Genomic DNA, 25,544 nt, shown 5'->3' on the forward strand with positions numbered 1-25,544 from the left:
ACCAGCAATGTAAAAATATTCCTTTTGCCCCATAGCCTTGCTTGCATTTATTGATGATAGCCTTTCTTTCTGAAGCCGTAGCAAATGGTTAAGGGGGTAATTCTTTTGAGGGCTCATAAAGCAAAGAGAACCACAGTCCCAGGTGGGGCTTTTCCAAGGTGGCTGGCCTACAGTGTGTGATGCTGGGATTGACTGATGGTGCAATGCGAGGATCAAGGGTACTAAGATAAAAGTGAGTGCTACCCACTGTAAGTAGCCTACGTAAGGTACAGGGGATAGAAAGAGCTATAGTCATCCCTTGCTTTTGTTTTGCAACCTTCTGGTGGCCATAAACTGTTCCTCCACTGTGCCTGTCTGCTATGTCACTCTGCAAGACCTTGTCTATAAAAAAAAAAAGTCTTACTGCATTTGGCAATGTGGTCTGATGTACCTTTGTGGGCATGTTAGAAACAGAAGCTGATATTGGCAACAGTTTCGTTGGTCACTGCTCTTTGGCTTAAGAGTTCACTCATCTCTGCCCCCTGGATGTGCATGGCTTTGCAGTTTCTTATAATATTCTAAGGCAACCAATGCATTCTCATTTATCTATAATGTGGAAAGAGCAAAATTGTTTAGCCCACTGAACTACTGTGTAGCATAACAAGAATTTATCATGTTTTCCTGGGATTCACATACGGTTTGCATAGAACTTAGGTACTATTTTCAAAATTTTGTCATTCTCTACATGTGTCTATAGGTAATATATTTACATCCAAGTTTTACATACATATATATGTATTATGTATTTTACACACTTTAAAAAATAACATCACCTGCCACTGACAGGAGGTGTCCAAAATGAGCTCCCGGATGGGTCCAGCCAAGTACAGCATATGGACATTTTGGCTGGATTCACCCATGCGTCCATGACACTCAATGGTTATGTTGGGTGGGTCTTGGCTGCAACAGAACTGCATGCACATGAGACACAGTTTAAATGTAGAGTCTTAGAGCTAAAGGAACCCTTGGAGAAAGCTGGTGTTAAGCCCTCAGTGTAGAAAGGCAGGTGTGAACTCTCAAGGAAGCTCAGTGACTTGTCCAGTTACTAGCTGGTGAAGGAAGCAGCAGCGCCAATGTCTTGTTTGTGTGCCACTGTGCAGGCAGAAAAGGACTGTTTGTACGACATGCTGGGGGAAGCTGGAGGGGCGTGGAGGGCTCCGTTTCTTCACATTGAGCAATTCTAAAATGTGTAAATTAGAAACAAAAGGTAAACTATCAGAGAAGATAACATCAAATATTTTGAAAAGGCAGACTTTTAACTACGTATTTTATATCTGAAATTGCTACATACACTTTTGGCAGGGTCTCTGCAGTCCAGATGCCGACAAATTAGCGTGTCGGCTATAAAAGTTCTGACTACTGCCTGAAAGTGACTCCACCAGGAGCCCATGCTGCACCTGCACCTCCCACCTAGCCAGCAACGGTGGTTGTGTGCATAGCTACTTGGTAACTGGAACATAAACTCCTCCAGCTATGCCACAGCCTTTTGTTCACTGACAGTGAAGAGGTCTGCAGCAAGCCAGGTGCTAGGACACCTGCTTGGTCTTGCTCCGCCTTCCCAGGGAGAAGCAGCTGCATGCTGTTATTGCCACCAATGAAGACAAGAGTCACCAAGAACAGTTTGGTTCTGGTATTGAAAATATGGAGAGGTGAGCTGAAGGGCTAGGTATCTTTATGTGGATTTCAGACAGCTAAGACTTCGTTGGCCCAGGCTCTTTTGGTCTGCAGGGCAAGGGATCTATGCCAGTTTGCTTCAAGCTTTGCAGGCCACCCCCAACCTCAGCCTACTGACACCCTGAGGAGATGCAGTCTACCCCACGCTGTTTAGGCCTCCCCTCAAAGGAGCCAGGTGGTATGGGAGGCAATCAGTGCAAGCCTTGCATGCTCAAGACCCTGCCCAGCTGCCCCAGAGGCTGCGGGAACAGCCCTTTAAGGTACACCTGTGGCCCAGATACAGCAAGAACTGTTAAGGGTCCGAGAGCTAACCCATACTCTGCAAGCTAACTAATTGGCCTTCCTGGATGCTGGTAGTCTCCCGGGTCTGGGGCAAAGATTCTGTTACTTTGGGCACCCCAGGCAACATGAGTTTCAAATTCACATTTGCTCCACTTGCCCACCAAGTTCTCCCAAAAAATTATACTGAACAGGCCGAAGATGGCGCACAATATGATCTGTATCATAGCTAAGCAACACCAACCATAGGAAACAGTCAAACATACAGGAGCTACTGTGCTGTACTGCACAAGGAGATGATGAACTTCAGTCAGGGAGCACCTGACTGGCCAAGTAGTCACAAGATATGTAGACACCATGACAAATTGCTCAGTACACATCAATCTCCTGGTGGCACCTGGCCTGCAAACCCTGATTTTCAATATAAGGGGAAGGGAGTGCCTTGGGGAAAAAGAACTGATTCTACCAAGCTGACAACTTACACAAAAGCAAACACTACAGTCTTCCCGTGTCAGTGCCCAAGGACTAGCCATTCCTCAGGGTTGTCAACAGGGCCAGAGTGCAGCAACAGGGGAGCCTGAGGTCTGCTGGCCACATTCATTCCATATGATGCTTAACAAAACTATCCCTCACATTCTGACAACTGCCTGGGGTTTTCCACTTAACAATTTTAAAAAATTTTAGACCTGTTATTTTTAATGGGGTGACAAGTGGTAGCTAAAAAAGACAAGTTCTTTGATTCCATACAAGCTCAGCACAATTTAGATTTGCAGTAATAAAAATTAAAAAAGGAACTTGTTAGGTGAATACACTGTCAGCAGTTCCTGACCCTAAAAAGGTTCCAATTCCTATGGAAACAATTTACAGAGCACCAACAGGTGGTGGCACCAAAGTTATGGCATACTCAGCATGATGTCTTGGGACACTTAAGCTCAAGTTTCGGGGGGGGGGGGGCTCCATGGCAGAACTATTTGTCCTATGTATAAGTCATGAAGAAGAGTGTCATGATAAAAGCACAACAGTTAGACCCGACTCAAGGCCCAGCTCTTACTGTTGCTGTTACTGCAACTTCAAACAAATCATTTAACCATACTATACTCATTGGCAAATGGGATTTCAAGCATAACTGGAATTTGCTGAGCAAAGTAAGTGTTGGAGACCACTACGAAGCAGCTCTGAGCAGGATTTAAATTTTACTAATTGGCTATGTTTATCTGTGAGTCTGACATAGACCTAGGCCCCTTGCCTGGTGATGGGAGCCGATTCATAGTAAGTGAACCTCTGTGAATCACTGGTCCTGGTGAGGCCTGTAGTGGTCTGTGGGGCCAGAGACACCTCAAAGGGCACAATAGGGCTGCAGCTGCAGACACCTGGCTCCATCCCCAAATAACAAGATAGAGACTGTAACTGCAGAAATTACTCCTACAGTCTCACTTCTACCATGTCTTCATGATAAGACAGTGCTACTAAATTGACTTGATGCACTACTTGGAGACGTCCTTGAAGTGACTCCCAAGGTCCTGCTCATTGCCTGCACTTTCCTCAGTTTCCCCACCTCTTGTTGTTAGACCTCATAAATCAAGTGGGCGGTCCAGAGAAGCTTTTATCTTAGCCCTCGGAGTCACGAGCTTAATTAAAGGGTTTTGACCCTCCTGGAGCCCTAAAAAGTCATATAATATGTCTCTTCATTTAACCTCGCCATACACTCATTTGGGAAATCAGGGATCTAGGTCAGGACCCGGTAAGTAAGCTAATACATGTAATGTATCTATTTATCACAAGGCCTGGCAAAATAAGTTCTGAGTTAAGTAGCAGCTATTACTACTATAAATTATCTGGAACCACATGTATAAATGAATATGAGTATGACTCATTTCTACATTTTAAGTCAGATTCCTAAAACTTGGCAGCAAATTATAGTCCATGGCTTGGGGATCCAACCTGTATCTTAATTCTGCTCAGTATTTATAAAAATACAGTCTCAATAATGCCCATGGCATTAAAATAGTAATGACTACTATCCTGGGAAAATCAGGGTCAACACTTTGGTTAAGATTCTCCAGTCATTCCCTTATATTCTAGATGTCTATTTAGTTACACATGAGTACCTGTATAAAGTGATGCATAAATGCTTTATATCCTATTTTAAAAACTGCTTTACCATTAAATACTATCTAAAAATTTAATGTCACTTATTTTCCCCAAACTCATTTAGTCCTAAATAATCAGTCTAAAACATTCAGCACCTCACCTTTCTATTCTCATGTATTATCAAAGGTCACTATTAAAAAAAAGGATCAAAATCTGAAGTTTTTCTCCTTCCTCTAACCCTATTTTAACACAAACCCGTTTGTAATTCTGCTTCTCTAAAATAATCCTGGAATTGCTGTTACTGTGCGGAAGCACCTGCTCTCTCTCTTTAGGGGAAAAGCTGTCCTTGGACACTTGCAAACTGGGCCAACGCTACAGGATCAAAGTGGTGTTAGTCATGTGAAATTGTGAACATTTAGTCATACACTTAATAACCCATTACATAACACATGTTATTTCCTTCCGATACTCTGTTCAGCTTGTATTTCTTGACAATAGCCCTTACCCTCAGACTGACATATACACACACACTTAGTCATTGTGCACAGGCACTGATGGACATGTTTATTGAGCATCATGCTGCAGAGATTATACAAAATAAAGTGGACACGGTCTTGCACAAATGCTGTGTTTCAGTTAATTATGAAAGTTAGATTAACAAATTCTGTGAGTGTTTTTATAAATACTGATTTCTGAAAAATATTCTTAATAACTGTACTAAAAATCTTTAAAAAATACATGCTCATCAGAAGGACAAACTAAAGCCTATGTATTAAATCAGTGATACTTGTGAAAATTTAAATTAATTGGTTCGCCTCCTAATTCCTATTGTCAAGTCTTTGAAGTTCATTCACCAGTTCGCAGAATCTCGGGTTCCATTTTGATGGCTCTGTTTGGTACTGGGGGTTGAATCCAGGGCCTTTTTGAGATAGGGTCTTGTTGAGTCATTAAATTGTTGTCAGGCTGGGATCAAACATGCGATCTCTTGCCTGAGCCCCTCAGAGCGCTGGGATTCCAGCCTGTGCCCCATGCCAGCCTGAACTCAAGGTTTTTTAATTTTGCAACTTCCAGGGTTACTGGGAGGTAGAATTGTGAAAAAGGAAGTGGTTCCATTCTTTTTATGATAAACTGCCTTGGGTATTATTTCATAAACCCCCAAAACTATACTCTTTACAGAGTCAAAGGTTCATTTATTACCCATTATAGGAAATACTGAAGGTCTGTCTCATTGTCCCAGTCAAATGGGATGAAATTATCCTGCTGTCATTAACAGCAAATGCAATGATATACTGATTTTTTTAGTAGTTAGAAGGAAGATTTTATTACACAGAAAAATATACAACTGTGTTGGTAAAAGTGAAAAATTGAATAATGTGGACTATTTACTTTTACATTAGTCACATGGGGTTACTAGTTTAATCAATGTGTACAGAGAATCCTGACTTTAAATTTCATTGAGGTGGTTTAACTGCTCATCGCTATCCCCAAATGTCAAAGTGAAATGAATCTCAGCAAATTCTAGAAGACTGTTTTACTTCCTGTAGGGGCTGGGGATATAGCATGACAGCATAAGCACCTGCCTGGCAAGCACATGGTTGTGAGTTCGATTCTCAGTACCTCCCCCACAAAAAAAGAAAAACAGCAGGTCCTCCTGCCAGCCACGCAACCATTTGGGTCAGGAATTTAGTTCAGCGGCACAAGTGCCTACTTGGAACCACAAGGTCCTGAGTTTGATTCCTGTTACAAAAAAAAAAAAAAAGAAGTAATCTGTAAATAAGAACCAACTGTTAGGGCAAAAATAGTCTGCTAATCGTAAATATACCGAGCAATGCAAGCTTATGACTCAAAACCAGCTAGAGTCTTCCGCCTTGAGAGGGGATTCAGATAGCTGTGCTGGATGGCCGGTCTTCGCATCTCCACATGGTTTGCAGGCCAGTGGTTGCTCACCAGCCCATACAAGGGTCAGGGCAATCCCGAAGGTAAGCTTCAAAGTGATTTTTTGTAACATCCATCAAAGTTGTAAATACAGTTAGCTGAAAGAAAAGTTACTGTTAAAGATGTTTTACATTCCAAGATGTTCTGACACATTAGTTTATCTGTCCCTGAAAAAATCTGCTGCATAAAATTATTTAATATTAAATATATTAAAATTATATAATATAGTATAGTATATACTAATATTAATACCAATAAAACCATTATTCCAGGTCACGCATAACAACAGGCTAGGGAAGATCTCTAGTTGTTTACAAGAATTTATTCCCGAGCAGGACACTGCTTTTAAGATTCCCTTAGCCCTCCTCAATGTATACACACATAACAGTCACACAAAACCTAGTAACACACTAGGGCCATGGTATATGTAGGGTTCATTAAAGTGTTAGCACTCTGCAATAAGTAAGTGAGTTTTGGGTTGCCATCTGGGCACTCAGTCTCTAAAAGGTTCGCCCTCACTGCAGTAGGTGTGTAAACCACCTACCAGTGGCTACCCTTGTACTCAAAGCAATTCAGACGCAGCGGGGAACTGCGGGCACACAAATTACAAAGCACACATGCAAACTGACATGAGGGGGTTACGCAGACCATGTGGATCACCCCGCTGTGAGCTCACATGAGGTTGGTATGGGCAGAGCAAGCCGTACAGGTGGGTCAGTGAAGGCGAGCGTCTTTATGAAGGAGCCAGGTTTGATCTAAATACTTAAGGTATTTATTAAAAGAGGTATTTATTTTTTTCTGGCAGAGGCAATGGAGCCATGTTTAATTTAGGGAGGCAGAGGCATGGGGCCCAAGAAAAAGAAGAGACGGAACAAATGGGATAGCAGGGGAGTAACCTGGGACACACAAGAAAAGACTATGAGAAACAGGGTGACTTCACATTTCTCCATGACACTATGGGGAAAGGCTTTTTTAAAATGTGACGAAGCTCGGGGGAAACCTACTCTGTCAACTCAGAGCCCTGTCTGACTTCGTGCAGTACAGTTTGAGGTTACTGCCAGGCACAGGGAAGTCAGGAATGTGAGGCTAGACTTAATTCAAATGCCCTGTAAGTAAAGAAAGAAAAAATACCAACCGGACACAAAGCCTCAGTGATCAGCAAGTTTACTGCATTCTACAAGTTACACCTTTAGCCACACAAAAATATTTTTCAAAAGTAGCCTTAAACTGCATGTAACTTCATGCTTAAACTGATCCAAGACAAGCGACGTTAAAACACAGGACCAAATTCTTTCCCTAAAAGCATATATATAATATGTATTTTTAAAAGTACCTTGTTGAGAACAGGTTTTGTTGATAGAATATCATATAAGGTTGCGAATGAGAGATTCTAAAAACACAAAAAGAGTTCTGTTCAGTAAGTTAAATACAGATTTACGCACACAAATGGCTCATTAGAAACCCAAACATTCTTCAGTCAACCTGCCTAAAGGAATTTTTTGGAGTCACTGCTAGAAATAGATATAACAGTTTTAATATCTTCTTTCTCTTTCTCCCCTTTCTAAACTCTTACCTGTTTATTATTCACAGAACAGAATAGTACCCAATATTAAGAGTAAGAAAATGAAAGGACAGCAAAGTTTTGCTCTTTAAGTTAAAAGAAAAACTCAGTAAGGACTGTATAAAAGACACTGAGGGATAAGAAGTTTATCAATTTTTTGAAGGCCACAGAAAAATACCACAACTAAAATAATCCTTAATGGCATTTCCTTAATGGGATTATAGATTCTTTCTATATGAGACTATGCAAACGTACCTCTTGGGTTGTGCGTTTTAGACACGTCTGTGCAGGGGTTCTACGATCATCAATGAATAAGGGTTTTTTCCAATGGTCATAATTTGTTTGTACCAAGTACCATCTACCCTGCTTAGGATCAAGTCTAGATACAAAAAGAAAGATTCCCTCTTAGGCTTCATGCCTCAGACCTGGTCAGCCTGGATTTTAGTTTCCATTTACTTTGCTTTAACAATGTACTTACTCGTATATATCCAAAGAGTCTTTCCTTTCTCGAGTAATCACACACCCCTCCCCAGACTGGTTACCTCCCAGAATAAAGTATACTGGGGCCAGTAATTTGGTATTGGCCAATATATTCTTGGCATCTTCATAGCTGCATAGAAACATTAAAAAAAATTTTTGTTGTTTACTTGGAATGAAAATGTTTTAGTATTTTAAAAATTAAGGGAAAATACTATGACATGTTGTTTTAAAACAAGATGGTGAGCAATGATTCCCAGAGTAACAACACCCTGCCTGAGGTGGTGAAGCATTTGACACTGACCCGTTAAATTTAGAAGTTCTCTCTCAGCTAAAGGAGAACATAGTCACCTGCAGAAATTAGGCTCCACCTTTGCTGTCTGCACCTTTCATCCAACAAAGAAGGGGTAAAAACATTATAATTACAGTACATAAAACTTAGGGCACAGAGAGTAATCTTCATAAAAACTAGGGCTTTTAAAAACTGAAGTGGATATTAAAGAAACTACTAACTTATTCTTGGCAAGTATTAGAATCAGGCTCCATGCTCCCGTATCAATACTAAGTCATTTGGATGCAGTGTGGGCTGAAGGAAAAGCACCTCTCTGCACCACAGCAGAACGTGACTTCTAGGCTAATAGTTACCATTTAATGAAGATTTTACTATACCACTGTGTGTGGATCATTTTTCTGTATGCCAAAACATTCGTAGGTGTCCTTCACAGTACCACTGATATTTTTAATAATTTATTTCCTTACTATAAGGACATATAAAATATGAGTAATTACACTGCGCATGGTAGTGTATTAATGGAATTCAGCATTTAGAGGCTAAGGCAGGAAGATCACTACAAGGTTAAGTTCAAAGCCAACCTGAGCTATATGGTGAGACCCTGTCTCATAAACAATAACAACCTCCCCCCAAAAAACAAAGGTTCACCTAAAAAATTCTGCAATTGTTCCTCAGTGGATGTTACGCTGGGGCTTGGGTAAATTATTATTTTCATATAAGTCATTTAAACTAAATATTTGATAATAAAGCAACTATCACTTCACCTTGTACTATTTTCCAGAACTGATCTTGTGATAAACCCTATCCACATGGCATCTTTCTTTCCCAAAATCCATTCTAGGAGACCTAGAAAAGATCAAACACACATAGCACCACTGGATCTGGAAGAAGTCAGGCTACTCAATCAGAAGTATCATTCAATCCTCTGTGAAATTCCCATTACACTTCTGAGTACTACTTACCCAGATAACCACCATTCAAGCTGAAACGTTCATTCAGTGTAACACTAAATTTCCCCTAAAAACAAACCAAAAAACCAAATCACTGAGGTCAGATACCTCAACTATGTTTTTTAAGGCCCTATCTCTACATTCTAGTGATATACAAAGGCCTGTATTAGGAACACAGGGAATTAAAACAACATGACAGTATCACTTTTTTTTTTCTTTTTTGAGACAGGTCTTGCATTTAATTCAGGCTGGCCTTGAACTCACTATGTAGCCTAGGCTGGCCTTGAACTTGTGAGATCCTCCTACGTCAGCCTCCCAAATGCTGGGGGACAACAGGAGTGAACCACACCTGGCAGTCACTTTATATTAACATGGGTTTTATTTTCTTTTTTCAGTCAAAGCATTTTCACATGTAGTATATGAGATAAAGTTAGGTAAGCCATTATTGACTACATGTTTTGAACAGGAAATGGAAGACCAGAGCACAGAACGCATGCCTGATTAGTCTGAGTGAGCAGCAGACCTAGGTCACAACTCACGTTTGGCTCCTAATTTGGACACGGGTAGCCACATGCTTTTTATCCTAAAACACTCCTCAGAAAGTATTTCCTTTTTATTCTTCTGTTATGCAAGCTCATACCAATAAAAATGACAAGTTAAAGGAGATAGAAATGGGATTTTATAATCCTTTCTGGTCCTCATTTTTTTAGAGTCCACCCTTCACAGACAGGGAAACCAGGACACAACTCTACCTGTAAAATTAGGTAACAACAGTTTCCTTACTGGTTTGAATCCTGTTAACATGCCCACATAGCCAGCAAAGCTTGTAGCCTTGAAGACAGTTTTATTGTTTCTTTGGAAGTCCAGATTCACTGATAAAGGCTTTAGCTGCTCAGTTATGACCCAGGTATTATTATTTATGTTCCACCTACAAAAGACAAATGTTGGTGATAAAACTTAAAAACGAGGAAAATAACGATGAATATGAGAGCCAGACATTATAGTAAAGCTTTGCCCACCTGCCTACCAATCACCAAGCCTAAGAAGGCCTTTTTAATGAGGGCAGTTTTATCCCCTTCACCAGGACGTGGAAGTGAGGCTCGCACTGGAAATGAGGTAACTCTCCTAGAATCATACAGATTATATAACTAATGAGCCCCCACATTTCAATTTAGGTCCAGTTACAAAACTGTTGCTTTTTTCCGAAAGATCAAGATGACAGGTACAAAACAATGTTCCCTTTCCTTCTAAGCCACACAGGAAATACGCGTTTCTGCTCACAAGCTGCAGTGTCTAGGGCACAGCCTGCAGAGAGCTGACGAGTCTACCATCCTGTTTCAGCACTAAGCAATCCAACACACTTCACTTTCTGTCATATTCTGGGCATGACTTGGGACTTTTCGTCATGGTAATACAGTCTAATCTTTTTATGGAATAATATATACTATGTTCCTTGCTTACCCGAGAAATATTCCAAAATCCATGTTTCTAGCATGTAGTAGGTGACCTATGAGAAAGTAAGCAGAAGAGACATGTGGGAGAGGTTAAGATAGGCCATCTGATTCTAAATCACAGTCACATGCTTTATCATTGTTAACTTACAGTCACAATTATGTTACACAACAGAAGATAAGGACTAAGAAGGATCCTGATAGCATAAGCCTTAAAAGACCAAGCTTGTGTTACTGTCACAATGGCAAGACACCCCCCCACAAGGTCTGAAAGTACTGTGCAGGGTTTTAGATGAGATCACAATATGGTGACAAGGTGAATGGGCAATCTTTGGTCAAGTATGACAGTTTTATCAGGACACAGAGGTCTTAGCCCTAACTAATGTGACTTACCCAAGGCACCTCAAGAGTAAGGTATAGGCAGACTTTGTGCCAAGCACATAGGTGAAAAGTCATAGTAACTTTTCAGGGCAAACTGTTTTCTGCTATGTACTGTGGGGACCATCTATCAAAAATATGGGAAAGCGAGGCTGCTATACGTAGGGTCCCTTTGCTGGGAAATGCTAGGAAAATGTTTTCCCTGGACCTCCAGAAAACTCCTCGTTACATGTATGAAGATAATGAAGTACGTCCTGAGGAGACTCCTACCACCTCACACAGACGCAGAGGAGGAAACCACAAGAAAACAGGGAATATTTTAGTCTAGAAACACTTCTTCCATTTTTCTTCTTTGCATGTCTGAATTAAACGTTACTAGGTTTTAAAGTAAGGCTAGTTTTACTCTGGGAGGCTGAGGCAGAAGCTTTCCACTTGCAGCCCTGGCTGGATAACTTAGCAAGACCTTATCTTAAATAAAGACTAAGAAAGGGTGAGGGGTAGAGCTCAGTGGGAAGCACTCGGTTCAATCCCCAGGACCAAAAACAGGAACAACAATAATAAAAAGAAGTAAATAAAAAATAAGACTAATTTTCAGAGCACTTAGAAAAATGTACCAAGATACGTGACGATGTATGCCACGTACACAGAACTTACACAGCCAGCCTGGATTGTAAGGTTTGCATGCCACTGTTTAGAAGATCTTTCTTTCACACTGTACTTACTGTGCACTGGCCACCTTCCCTCAGCACACACTTACCTTTCTTGTCCTCAGTAATTATGGAGGTGCACATGGTAAACAATTCATAAAAAATATTGAATGCAATAATCTCTCCTATAAGAAAATGTAGGAAAAATTTTTGTTAACACACAGAACCATGACAGTACACAGAAAAAGCTCTTTTGTTTTGGTTTCAGGGCCGCTTTGGATCGAACTCAGACATGCCGTCCTAATGATACATTATACACCACAGGGCTACACACCCTCTCTGAATTTTAAGAAAACAAATCTGCAGGTGTGTGTGTCTCTATGGGTAACTGCCTCAGGACAATCTGAGTGTGCCAGGAAACATGACTTGTGGCAGTGTCTCTTACCTACCTGTGCCTGCTACAGTGAAGACAAAAACAAGTCTTCAAAAGGGAGCTGGAGTATCTGACAAGCTGGAATTGAATTTAGCATAATGTTTAAAGCTTTCACCAGCATCTTCCAGTGTAGATCTCTAGGGCGCTCAGACACTGTAACTTAATACGTCTCACCCTTCTCTGCATATTGAAAATGGATTTTGTCCATATTTTTAGATTGACTAACATTTCTATGGTGAGAAATGAGAGACAAGAATAGTAATAAAATTGGTTCAGAGCTTCCAAGAAAATCCACTGTAGAATATTTATTTTTGAATATCTTTTCCCAGTGATATGTATACAAGATCATTTAACAATGAATCCAAAGATATGGAAGCACACATTGTCTCTGTCCCATTTAATGTTAACAGGTTAAGCTTAACATGTTTTCCTCACCAACTCAATGTTTGTTTCTATTTAATATCAACTTTGATGAAACTTTATTATTATTGTGAATTTTCTATTAATCAGTTTTTCTCTAAAAGTAACTATACTTGATAATGATTTACTAGAATTTTTTCTTTCTTTCTTTCTCTTTTTCTCTCTTTCTCTTTTTTCTTTTCTTTCTTTCTTTCTTTTTGTGTGTGTGTGTGTGTTTTTGAGACAAAATGTATTTCAGGTTGGACTTGAGCTCACTTTGTAGCTAAAGGTGGCCTTGAACTTGCAACAATTCTCCTGCCTCAGCTTCCCGAGTAGAATTCTTTACATAATAAAGGAATTAAAGACTTGTTTTCTGTATAGAGTACAATTTTGTATTCCAGAATGTTATTTTTTAAATGTTAAAGCAACAAAAAGCCAGCTTCCTTTGTTGCTATCAAACACTCTCAATTGTCTCTTGTAGACACCTTTTCTTGTAAAACCAAGATACTACTAGCCACATAAAGTAATGACTAGTGCTTTTGCAGCTTAAAAATAAAACTTTTAGACTAGTGGTAAAGTCTTTTTCATTAAATGATATAAATTGGAAATAGAAACTTTAAAAAATAGCTCCCCAAAATACCACTATATAAAAGGATAATTTAATAAGTAGTATGTAAGACCTCTCCTCTAAAAATAAAAAAAAAACTAGTCAGGTGTGGTGGTGCATGCCTGTAACATCAATCCTTGGAGGTCTGAGGCAAGAAGGTCACTGTGAGCCACACAGTGAGTTCAAGGCTAGCCTGAAATACATTGCAAGACTCTTAAAAAAACAAAAATAAACAGACAAACAAACTCTGTGAAATCCATACCCTACATGTCAGGTTAAACCACGTTCATAGACTAGAAAACTCAGTACTGTATTATAATTCCATTCAAAATGTCAGAAGGCACTTTTGTCAAAGCTCACAGGTTGATTCTAAAATTCATATGCAAAGGCAAAGGTCTCTGTAATTAAGAGAAATATGATGAAAAACAGAGTTGGAAGAGTTACAGTGCTTATTTTTTAAAATTATGGTAAAACTATAGTAACGTGGTATTGATGTACGGAAAGCCAAATAGATAAATGAAATATTAATAGAATGCTTCCAAATAGCACTCGCTATGTACAGTCAACTGATTTATATGAAAAACAGCATTGTAATTTACTAACAGAAGGATAATTTTTAATAAATGATATTCAATCAACTGTAGCCTTCAGTTTAGCAAATTTCTTGAACAGACACTACTAATAAAAGAAGACTGAAAAATTAAGACATGATTAACATTAAGGTTTTCTGTTCATCAGAAAACATCAGTATAAGAATAAAAATGCAAACCACAGATCTGGAAAAAGGTATGTAGAATTGTGTATCTAGCAAGAACTTGTATCCAGAATACATAAAGAATTCTTTCAAACAAACACAAAATAAGTAAAAGATCTTATTGCCTACCCCCAGGGGTAAAAAAAAAAAACAAAAAAAACCAGACAACAGGAGAAGAAAAAAGGTTAATAACCTAAAAAAGTCAGTAATTTCATTACTCATCAAAGAAATGCAATTGAAACTATAATGGGTACTAATATTCTCAACAAAATGGCTCAAATACAAAACATCATCAAGCAGAGAAAAATTTAAAGTCTCATTTATGCTATCAATCAATGCAATAAGATTAGAACACTGTCATAGAATCTACATGGCCAAGTTCAAAGATACCCTATAACCCAACAGTTCACTTCCTAGGTATAAATCCAGAATCTATAAAGCTAGGCATACAACTACCCTATAACCCATCCTAAGCCTAAATCTCCAAGAGAAATGAATATATATTCATATTAAAAGATCTATACAACTGGCTGGATATGGTGGTGCATGTCTATAATCCCAGCACTAGGGAGGCTAAGACAGGAGGACAGCCTCAAGCTCAAGGCCTACGCTACGTGGTAAGTTTAAGACTAGCCTGAACTATACAGGGAGCCCTGTCTCAACACCACCCCACTCCCCTCAAAAAACAAACAAAACCATATGTACAACGTCCATAATTGTTTTATTCTTAATATTCAAAATCTGAAAGCCCAAATACTTTATTCATACAATAGTATAAAGAGGAGGCAAAATTACAGTGAAGCCAGAATAGCAGTTACCTGAGGAGGGGCATGATGGCACATCTAGAGTGCTAGAATTTTCTGTCTTGATATGGGTTGACTTAATGCATGGATACAATTTAGAAACTTTATTGAGCTGTACACTTAAGATCTGTGCATATTATGTACTCCATACCTCAATGTTAAAGTATGTTATTCAACGTTCAAAATATTGCAAAGTTCACTTTACCTAAAGGTATCTCAGTGATATCTGCAATTCCTTTCATTTCTTCTTCATAAGGACTAGAAAACTGACCAAGCAGATCAGGCTGAAAACAAACATAGTATTAACAATCATTTAACCCCAAAGCATGCTTTTACATATGGCATTCTGACATACAATTTGTTCCAAATACTGCTACGACAATAGATGATAAATGACTTTCAAAGTGTCTTATAATCACGAATTTCTAAAAGGTTCTATGTAACAGTTAGTACTGACTACCTATATATAGAAGTATGATTCTTCAACTGCTTTATTCTGCCTGGCTTTTCTCCTGTTCTCCACAGAATGATACCTAAATAACTCCACCCACACGACCTCACATGACCCATAATCCAAGAATGTTATAACAATCACTTCTTATATCTCTTTCATTCACCCTCTAGCCAAAAGCAATGAACCTGCACCATTCTGATTATTCACAAACCCTTCTGTCATGAACTGATAAACTTGATATGGCAATTTAAGTTCATAGCCTCTTACTAAGATAGTGTGCTTAAAGTTCACAAACTGTTGTTTCTCACCAACTGAATGATGAAACCTAACAAAACGTAATTGTTTCCCTATGAATTAGAAGCATGGCGTAAGTAAAATGTTCCAGGCAGTTTAACAAACAAATATGACTTAATTACAACATTTATCAAACATCTAGTCTCTGGTCCAGTGATTCTTGACCTAGAGAGATCTGGTAATGTCCTGTGACATTGGTCAGTTGCCACAACCCAGTGAGTATTACCAGCATCCAGTGGGTAGAGGCCAGGGATGCTGGTACACACCCTGCAGTCCACTGGACTGCCTCCGTGACAAACAATTATTCAACCCCAGGTGTCATGCCCTAGGACCTTGGGGTCTTCCCCCAACTCTCTGTACCTTGCAGTAAAGACAGAGAAGGTGACGAAGATCTCTTTGGAAGTTCTAGGGGCTGGATTCTAGGTGCTCAATTGGTTCCACCTAAATTTAAAAAGGGCTGAGAAATGGAATCTTCTTGTATGACCAGGAAGAAAATGAGATGGTTTTGGTGATTGTACAACCACAAGAAATAACTCAAATGAGTCTCAAGAATCACAGCTACTGTGGTACTCCACAGAATACAAAGCTGGGCTGAGTATATCATTTGGTCATAATCCTGAGAAATCTTTAGGTGTTCTGAGACTCTTGGATAAAGTACTTACGAAAAGCAAAATAAGTTATCTTATCTTATGTTACCTATTATTTATTAGAGCTGGGGATCAAATCAAGAGTCTCACGCATGCTAAACATGGCACTCTACCACTGAGCTCTACTCCCAGTAAAAGAAATTTTCATCAGTGAACTTAACAACCCTAAAAAGATATTCCATACTTCCAGGTAAAAAAATTTATATTGTCCACTGTTCTCAAGTCCATACTTAAGACCCTCAAAGAGCATTAAACTGACAAAATTTGCCATGCTTTATGATTTGTTACTCTAACATTACCACTTCCCAGAATTTAAGTCTCTCTGAAGTTTTACAGTGATCAGAATAAATGCAAATACACCTCAAATTCCTGATAAGAAGTCATTAAATTATACCTTTAAATAAATCTCCAGTACTCTGGAACTCTGTGTGTCTGTGTATTTAAAATTCACCATAGGAAATATTTCTTACCAACTTCTGATCCACCATCTGCATAACTTTTCCACTTGGTGCAAATGTATTTACCATATTCTTCATAGAATTCACTATAATCTTTAGCTGAAAAAAATAAATAAAACATGTAAATGACGTGGAACAATATTTAAGATTAATATAAATTAATGAAAACAGAAACTCATATATAGCCATATCAAAGAGAGTGCCATTAACATAATTTTATCCTTAATGGCATCTGCTTAATTTTGCAAATAAAAGAAGATGGCATACAAGGAAATAAACAGGTCAAGTCCATCAAAGAACATGATGTCACATAATATCTTTTCTTCCATTTACTATATGTTAGACAAGTATCAAAAGTATACTCTGAAACTACCTGGTGGTAATTTCATGAAGTACTTTTTTTTTTTTTAATGCAGTTACATTCAGTAAAGTCAGAAAGAGAAGACTGAAGAACTGTTGCATACCTACCATTGGCCCCTTGTCAGCCATTAATTCGTGCCATCTTTTGTAGGGTGGTAAATCAAGATTTATGGTGTACCATGGAATTGGTCCTCGGTAGCTGTAATCAGAGACGTGCTACATTGAAATGTTGAAAGTAGTTTTCTGAGGGGGCTAGAAGGCTGCATCTCTAAAGATACTTTTAGACATATTTGCTTAATAACAGCATACAGGTTGTTACAAAAACAGAATTTGCAAAGGATACCCAGTTTCCATCTAGTGCTTCTGCCCTCTGGTGGCACATACAATTGTAAGTAGTCTTAGAAATGTTGTAATATTTAGTGATACATGAAAGAACTACAGCTTAAAAGACTAACGACCACTAGTGGAGAACAACTCCCCCTTTTTTTCGTTTCTAAATATCTGCAAAGGTTTAGTTTAGGCATACACACTTCTCCAGCTGGTTGTGGAATCTCAGAATTCTTTCTCAGGCAGCCTAATGCTATTGCTAACTAATCTAAGCCTCAGAGTGGCAACAATAGCTTCCTGTGACCGGCTTCCAGAACCTCCACAACGCTCTTCTCCAAACTAACATTTCCTAGGATACACTTCTCTTCTTATTCCTCTGTGTTAAGCACCAGCCCAAGCACTATTCCGTCATATCCAGTCTCTAGTCTCCCACCGTAACTTACAGCAATTTCTATGCGAATACAACAATGTCCACTCCATTATAAATGGAGATGGGCTATATTTCTAGGTGGATGGACTACAAATATCCCCTTGAGAACATAATTTTCTGGCAATTTTACTAAACTGGAAAAGCTACTAACAGTGTGTCACTCAATGAGTTAATCAGCTTAAACTATGACTAAAAATAGATATTTGATCTACTACTGCTATGCTAGATACGGGTACAGTGCAGTCAGTCTCATGCGTGCTGCTCTCAAAATGTTGCCTAGACTTATGTCTACAGGAGGAGCAGATTATTTCCTACAGGTTATTTCTTGTGCTTCTTTGTATACCCCTTCTGTCTTGAGTATCCGGTTCACTAAATGGTACAGCTCAGCTTGGGCTCGGATATATATAAAATTTTATGGAACTATTAACCAGCAGCCTTCCATGATTTAGACAGGAAAGGGAAGTACATTTAATTTTTTAAACAAACACCTAAACAAAACCACAATGAATGAATTTTATTTTTCTCAAAGCATTTTCAAGTCCCTCAATTCCTTAGGAACTGATATTTCCTTTAAAAAAATCATAAAATATAGTAATCATAGAAATTAGTTTTTCTTTCTTTTTTTTTTGGTCTTTTTTGAGACTCGGTCTCTATGCAGCTCGGGCAGGCCTTGAGCTCACTGTGTAGCCCAGGCTGGTCTTGAGCTCACACCGATCCTCCTGCCTCAGCCGAGTGCTAGTATTACAGGCATGAGCCACCACGCCCGGCTGAAATTCGTTTTTCTTCATAACACATTAATTCCATTTTTGACTGACCATAATTTCACATGCAAAAACTTTATCTTACAGTTTGGTAAACTGTTATCCTTATTATGAGGACACATTACTAAACTACCTATCTTCACAAGCATGCATCTGGATTTCTGTGTCTAGTGGCATGGAAAACTAGCCTAGGGGAGCTGTGATGTTGGCTGCACTATCATAAGATATGTGTTCTAGATAAGAACTCGATCATGCTCCTTCCCTCTCTTAACAACAAAAAAAGCCAAGTCATGCTCCTATATCTGCCATCAATTTTTGATTCTTTTTTGATCTGGAGTTTTGGGTAGGCTCAAGAATTTTACAAAGGAAATGGAGAAGAAATGAACTCACTACAAAGGAAGATTACAATTTTGTGAGCATAGCGAGACTTGAAACCTTTATAATAAAACCTCCAATAATCAGAATGTTTTGAGAACCAGCTAATTTGATTAACAAAATTTTAACAACTAAAGTTCAATATAATCCCACATTTTGGTTCTCCTTAAGTATTTTCTTAAAATACCTCATTATTTAACACTCACACCTCAATTTCTTACAGGAAGACTATCTACCTTATGAGGGCAGTGAGGACTATATCAAATCTAATCAATTAATAGTAATCACCACATGTGGCCAGCTGCGGCCCTTCCAGGCGGAGAACCACCAGCGTCTCCTGAGATCCGCACCATGGTGGAACTTAGGACCCTGGAAAACCAAGCAACCAGCCTGCCTCCCTGCTAAGCAATAGTGAACCTACTGGTGCACGACCTAGAGTCACATATCCCACTTCCCCTACCCACTTTCCCTTGTCCCCCCGTTAGCAAATGGGAACCAGAGATCTGAGCATCTCTTTGGAGGTGGACCATAGCAAATAAGAGGGATTTCCTTCTACCATCTCTTTGAAGGCAAATATGTTTTATTACTGTTTTGCTTTATTCTGATTAATGGTACTGCTCTATTCAATATTCTGTTTTGATAAGTTCTATAATGTTCTGTATTTCATTTTATTTTGATATACATGATTGAAAGAACAACTATTGTAAAGATAACGAAATATACTGTGATACCTATTACTGTTAAAAAAATAGTAATCACCATAATATGTTTTCCTACTTACTGCAAATAATCATCTTAACTTAATCATTTTTGAGATTCAGCATTTGCTGTGTCTTGGCCATCATAATATCAGTCATATTGCTTGAATTCACATGGCTCCCCAGGTGGCTCGGAATCTAGGCTAAATGATACAACAAACACATGGACAAAGAGCAGCAGAGGCTGAGCACCCAGCGAGCAGCAGGAAAAAAATCGTCAGTGGATTCAGCTAGACACAAGCGTGATGGGTTCTGGTTCCTGGACGTCTGTACCGATGTGACTGGTCAGGCTGGGTGAACAGCAGGCTCTTTCCTCCCTCACAGGTGCCCACCCAAGCCACAAAAGTCTTTGCAATTGGCTGAAAAGGATGAACTACAGAAGCACAGGGACTGTCATTCACGTGCACATGTATGCCATTTTTCTCTTCCAGATCAAGACCCATTTATAATTAAGAGAAGAAAATAATTAGCACAGAGCTAAGGACTGTAGTATGGAAAACCAAGCCAGTCAGGGAGGAAGAAACCCAGAGAAATCTCACGGCAAGAAGAGAAAAAAACATGCACATTATATATATATACGTATTAATGTGCATGAGGTTAGATAGGTATGTCTATAAGTAATGTGGAGCCAATCCAATTTGCATTCAGGGATGGTTTAAAGTTTGCACAATAATCAGTGCACAAATACGTGTGAAATATACATAAAAGGGAGCAGAAAAAAGCCTTAAATGTGGAAAGTATTCATGAAAAGTTGAATGAACTGGGACAGGAAGCCCGGCCCAGAGTGGTAATCAACAGGCAGTGAAGGCCAGCATGGCAGGAATGGTGACAGAAAAAAACTTCGGAGAGCAGGTCACTAATGAGCAAGATGGCAGGTGTATTTTAGAGTGATATTGAAAATAATTACCTCTAAATATCTGCGTAAGATAGGTGAGTAAATCAGAAGAATTCGGGTTCTTACAGTTTTGCTCAACCAGTATCAACTGTTACTTAACACGCACTACTCATCACATTTTCTACTTCACTACCCGCAATCAATATCACTTAGTCTTTTCTGAGACTTAGCGTTATCTATGCTCATATCACCATATTATCAGCTATTCGGACTCTGGCAGGCCTGGAAATTAGTCCAACTGGCATAAGACACACATGCAGAAATGAGAGCAGAAGTCAGGCACCCAGTGAGCAGCAAAAATAATCCTTTGTGGGATTCAAATGGACACAAGGGTGATGTGACTGTCATTCTTGGTTCTGCAATGTTCCAGTGTCCCAAGAATACTGAGACAGAGGCTACTTGGGCTACATAAACAAGAAAAGAGCAGTATGATACATAATTTGGAATGTTACAAAATGTGAAGATGTCATCTTGATGTTTTGGTTAAAGCTGTACTCTGCCTCTCTGCTTTGTTTAACAGTCTTATTTTTAGCAATGTGGAAGAACTTGGGGAAAAAAGATGACCAATCCCTATACCCTTCCTTCCTTTCTGCCTTCTGTGCTCTCTGAACCTGGGAGGTGTGTCTTTCCTACTAGCCCATTTTACTAGTAGGATACAAAAACACCAAAATTTAGACTACAGATATTAGACATAGTGAAACACGGTACTGCAATTTCTCTTATGTTTTCCAAGACTGTTTTGTCCTCAACAGCTTTATCAAAACAAGGTTTATTTCTTAAATGTCACAATTATGAGATTTAATGCTTTCTGCTGCCATATAAATTGGTGGCTTATCCCCAGGCATCATAGAGAATCACAGTTCAGCTTGGACACAGACCTTGCATTTGTCATAGGGGAGACAAACGTAGACAGAAATGCTCTTCTGTTCTATGACTTTGACAGAACAGAAAAGGACATTTTAATTGTTTTTATATTTGTCCAAGATCTTGAACAAATACATAAGACACAAATCTAAGTAAACCCAACTTTATCTCAGGATAGGACGATGAAAACTTTTATTCACTATCATTGTATCTATGAGAACATCACTTTTTACACACAGGTCAGAGTGAGCTTTAATCATCTAAAGTTTACTCACGTTGGTCCAGATGGAGGATAAGTTGATTTTCTGCAGTCTTCTGTCCACTAAAAACACAAATGAAAAAAGATAAGTTTCAGAAAAATCACAAATGCTTACTAACTGAATATGTAATCTATAAAAATTACCACTTATGAAGATAAAAATTATCCTTTTAGACCATTTCAATACTTCTCAAAAGTCTCTGAGAAAACTTCTAAAATTTCAAATTGTTAAGGACTCAATTCAATATGTACAAGTGCCACGTGTTCTATTTTAGCTCTTATATTACAAATATACTCAGAAAACAAGGACGGCTCTATATGGAAAATGTTTCTATTAGATAATATGACTTATCATCCAAGTAAATGATCTGTAGCCAATTCTTCTGCCCCTCACCAGAGATCTGCATCTCAAACAGATTTTCAGGGCACGGGGTCCTTCACAGTCTGGTCATAACTTTCCACACTAGCCTCATCTCCTGACACTCTTCCTAAAGCAGACACCTCCAATGAACTCTCACCCTTGCGTGTCCATGCACATGCTATGTCTGGACTGTCCTTTTCCCAACTTGGTGAACTTCTAAGATGTCTGATATCTTTTCATTTTTGTGAAGTCTTCACCCTCTCCCCACATGGAAATATTTCACCCTTCCTCTGTACTCCCACAGCGTTTGTACACACCTCCATCACCATATTCATGCACTGCATTGTCACTGTTTGTGTCTCTCTTGCTAACACACCCTGCTCTAGGAGTAAGGGCAGCCCCACCAGTGAGGTCATCACTGCAGACCAAGTATGAATGAGACTGTTTTGAGGAGAACTGTTCAAGCTCAGTATCAAAATGGGATTTCCTACTAACACAAAATTATCAAGAGTCCACATATGATTCTTTTATTACTGGTTCAATATAGCAAGTATGCTTATTTTCTTTCCTCTAGGAACTCAATTTATATATATATTTTTTCTGATACTAAGGATTAAACCAGGGACTACTGCATTTCAGGCAGAGTCTCACTAAGTTATACAGACTAGTTTAGAATTTGTGATCCTTTCACTTTGATCTCCCACAAGAGCTGGGATTACACACCCAGAAAAATAACTTTTTAAAAGTATAAATCCAGCCAGATGTGGTGGGACACACCTATAATCCAATACTAACTCGGGGAGTCCGAGGCAGAAGGTTCACAAATCCAAGCCCAACTTGAGCAAATTAGTGGCTTAGTGAAACCTGGTCTCAAAGATTAAATAAAACAAAAGGGCTGGTGATGTAGCTCAGTGTAAAGGTCCTGGTACCTACCCAACCCCATAGTATAAACCTACAATAGAAGGGAGAATAGAGAAGAAATTTTGGAATTAAAGATTGGGCTCAGAAAATACATCTGCTGTACATTTGTGAAGGTCTGGAAACCGCAGATATCAACTTAATTTTTCATAGCATGGGGAGCACATAAAGCAACATGACATTACCCATAATGCAAACATTAACTGCTGTCAAAACGATCTTACCACAGTGTTAGCTTCTCACATGTAGACGCTGTCTTGTAATTTTGAGTTGAATTAATTAAGAAACATTAGGTTAGGGATTTAGCTCAGTGGCATAAGCACTTACCTGGCAAATGGGAGGTCATAAGTTTGATCCCCTGTATCCCCCCCAAAGAAAAAGAAAGAAAAGAAACAGTAGATGATCTGTAGCAAAAACTGATTTCTAAAGCCATTCAAATTCAATAGTAGTGGCTGAGAGGATCTTCTCATTCAAAAAATTTTTTTCAATCTCATCTCTGAACTCAGAAACTGTGAAAAATTTTACTGCTCTCAAGTCTTCTAACTGCTATCTTATGTGGGTGAAATCAGCTTTTGACAAATATTCACAGAAATGGTGACGATTAAGTCCACAATCAAATGATGTTCATGGTTTACGTTGCTATTTCAGCAAATGTTAGATTCAAATATTCTCTTCAAAGTTTGACAATGAACAATATGGTTTAAACAACCTGCACTTTCTTGTTTTGTAAATTTACTCAGCTCAGCTTTTTCCTGCTCATAGATATTTTCTAATGTCAGGTGTTGCATATCTTAGCAGATTATAACTTTTAAGTTATACTGAATTACTATTCTCTCAATTTCTTTGAAAAGTTATCATGAATTTTATGGATAATTCTTCATTCAAATTCAGCACTGGCCCTCATACAATGATTATCAATTATAGCTGATTATAGCTGATTATCAATAACTGTAAAAGCCAAGGAAAAATATTCAAAATCATTTGCTATTCTTTAATTGATATTGATGTTGCCTCCAAAGTTCTGGACAACTCTTCTACAGATATGTGGAACAATTTTCTCTGGACTCATTTCTTACACTGCTGCAATCAAACACCATCTTAATTAATGCTTTATTGATAGATGATTTTCTTTGCTTTGCGAAAAATGATTTTTTTTAAAAAACTGGGGATTGAACCAGGAGCCTCATGCATGCTAGGCAAGCACTTTACCACTGATCCCATATCACCAGGCATCTTTTATTTTGAGCCAGGGTCTTGTTAAATTGCTAAGTCTGAATTCCAACTTGCAACTCTTTTATTTCAGCTCTCCAAGTAGCTGGGAGTATAGGTATATTCCAGCCTGTATGGCTTCATCTGACTTTTTTTTTGGTGTTTTGATAGGAGGTTTTTTTTTTTTTTTTTTAGTACCAGGGATCGAAATCATGACCTCACACTTGCCAGGCAGGTGCATAATTATGCTGCTGAGCTAAATCCCAGGCCCCTTTGATAGGATTTTGACAAGGTAGTTCAGGCTGGCTTTGGACTTACTATGTAGCCCAGGTTAGCCTGAAATCTGTGGCAAGCCTCCTCCTTCAGCCTGCTGAATGCTGGAATTACAGGCACACCCAAGCCCAGCCAGTATTTATTTATAGGGGAGAGGTCTTGCATATTATTCACCAAATTACCCTTTAAGTACTGCTGTTTTTGAAAGCCATTTTTAAAGTTTCAATTTTCAGTTTATAACATTTAATGAAAAACTTTCCCACTACCCCAAAAGAATACATCAGAAGCCAGAAATTATACAGGATAGAATGTTGCAAGAGACATTATGGTAGCCACTGTTGATGCTCCTATTGTCTTCTTCTGAAGGCCTGTAATGTTTTTCATTTTTTTGTTTTGATCGGTTTTTCTGTTTTGTTTTAATTCATTGTGTGTGAAGACATGGACAACAATTTCAAAGAAAACAAGAGACATTGTGGCAGGCACTGCTGATGTCTTGTTTTGAAGTCCTGTGCTGCTTGCATTGTTTTGTTCTGATCTGCTTTGTTCGGTTCTGTTTTGTTTTGTTCTCTTTTAAAAAAAAGAAAAAAGAACAATGACAGCATGGGATTAGTTTTTTCTAATAAGAGGAAAAGAAAGAAAACAATTAGGAACACCAAGGACAAGGCTATGCAATAAGGCAGGACATAAACATGAAGCAAACTAAAATGTTGTACAAACATGATTGATTAAGGACATGTTTGAAAATTCTTAAAGGCGATAGAGTTTGGGCTTTACAATTACACAAAAATAAATGTAATCATAGAACCCTGAACAACAACCAATATTTACAATTTAATGTGGCTCACTGTTTTCATTTAAGGGAACATTTACACAGAGCATGAAAAAACTGAGTTATCGTTAAATTATCAACACCAACTAAGCAAAGTAAAAGCATCTAGAACTGGAGGAGGAGGAGAAAAAAGGCAAAGGGGCAATGATATTCTGGATATTCCAGGTATGACAATTAAACAAGAAAATGATATAAAAAAGCATCTAAACTGAACAAAAATAATACATAGTGCTATATGTAGAGAATCCTAAAAAATCTAGTAGAAATGCATTAGAACTAATAAATGTTAAGATTTCAGGATA

The 25,544-nt window shown here is 38.5% G+C and overlaps 1 protein-coding gene across 1 annotated transcript in view; it reads right to left on the reverse strand.

Moving 5' to 3' along the window:
* Positions 1-4,618: 4,618 nt before the first annotated feature.
* Positions 4,619-25,544, reverse strand: part of Asah1 (N-acylsphingosine amidohydrolase 1) — a 33,128-nt gene continuing 12,202 nt past the window's right edge. The window contains exons 2-14 of the mRNA XM_003469151.5: positions 21,669-21,715; positions 17,092-17,182; positions 16,636-16,722; positions 14,976-15,054; positions 11,885-11,959; positions 10,760-10,805; positions 10,082-10,226; positions 9,311-9,365; positions 9,113-9,194; positions 8,058-8,189; positions 7,835-7,958; positions 7,352-7,408; positions 4,619-6,116 (exon numbers count right to left, since the gene is read on the reverse strand). Coding sequence (XP_003469199.2) covers positions 6,027-6,116; positions 7,352-7,408; positions 7,835-7,958; positions 8,058-8,189; positions 9,113-9,194; positions 9,311-9,365; positions 10,082-10,226; positions 10,760-10,805; positions 11,885-11,959; positions 14,976-15,054; positions 16,636-16,722; positions 17,092-17,182; positions 21,669-21,715 — 1,110 coding nt within the window. The 3' untranslated portion in view covers positions 4,619-6,026. The remainder of the gene's footprint in view (positions 6,117-7,351; positions 7,409-7,834; positions 7,959-8,057; positions 8,190-9,112; positions 9,195-9,310; positions 9,366-10,081; positions 10,227-10,759; positions 10,806-11,884; positions 11,960-14,975; positions 15,055-16,635; positions 16,723-17,091; positions 17,183-21,668; positions 21,716-25,544) is intronic.

The sequence above is a fragment of the Cavia porcellus genome, unplaced genomic scaffold (assembly GCF_034190915.1).
Source record: "Cavia porcellus strain 051 isolate PalLab524CR breed Dunkin Hartley unplaced genomic scaffold, mCavPor4.1 scaffold_24, whole genome shotgun sequence".
In the NCBI taxonomy this organism is placed as follows: domain Eukaryota; kingdom Metazoa; phylum Chordata; class Mammalia; order Rodentia; family Caviidae; genus Cavia; species Cavia porcellus.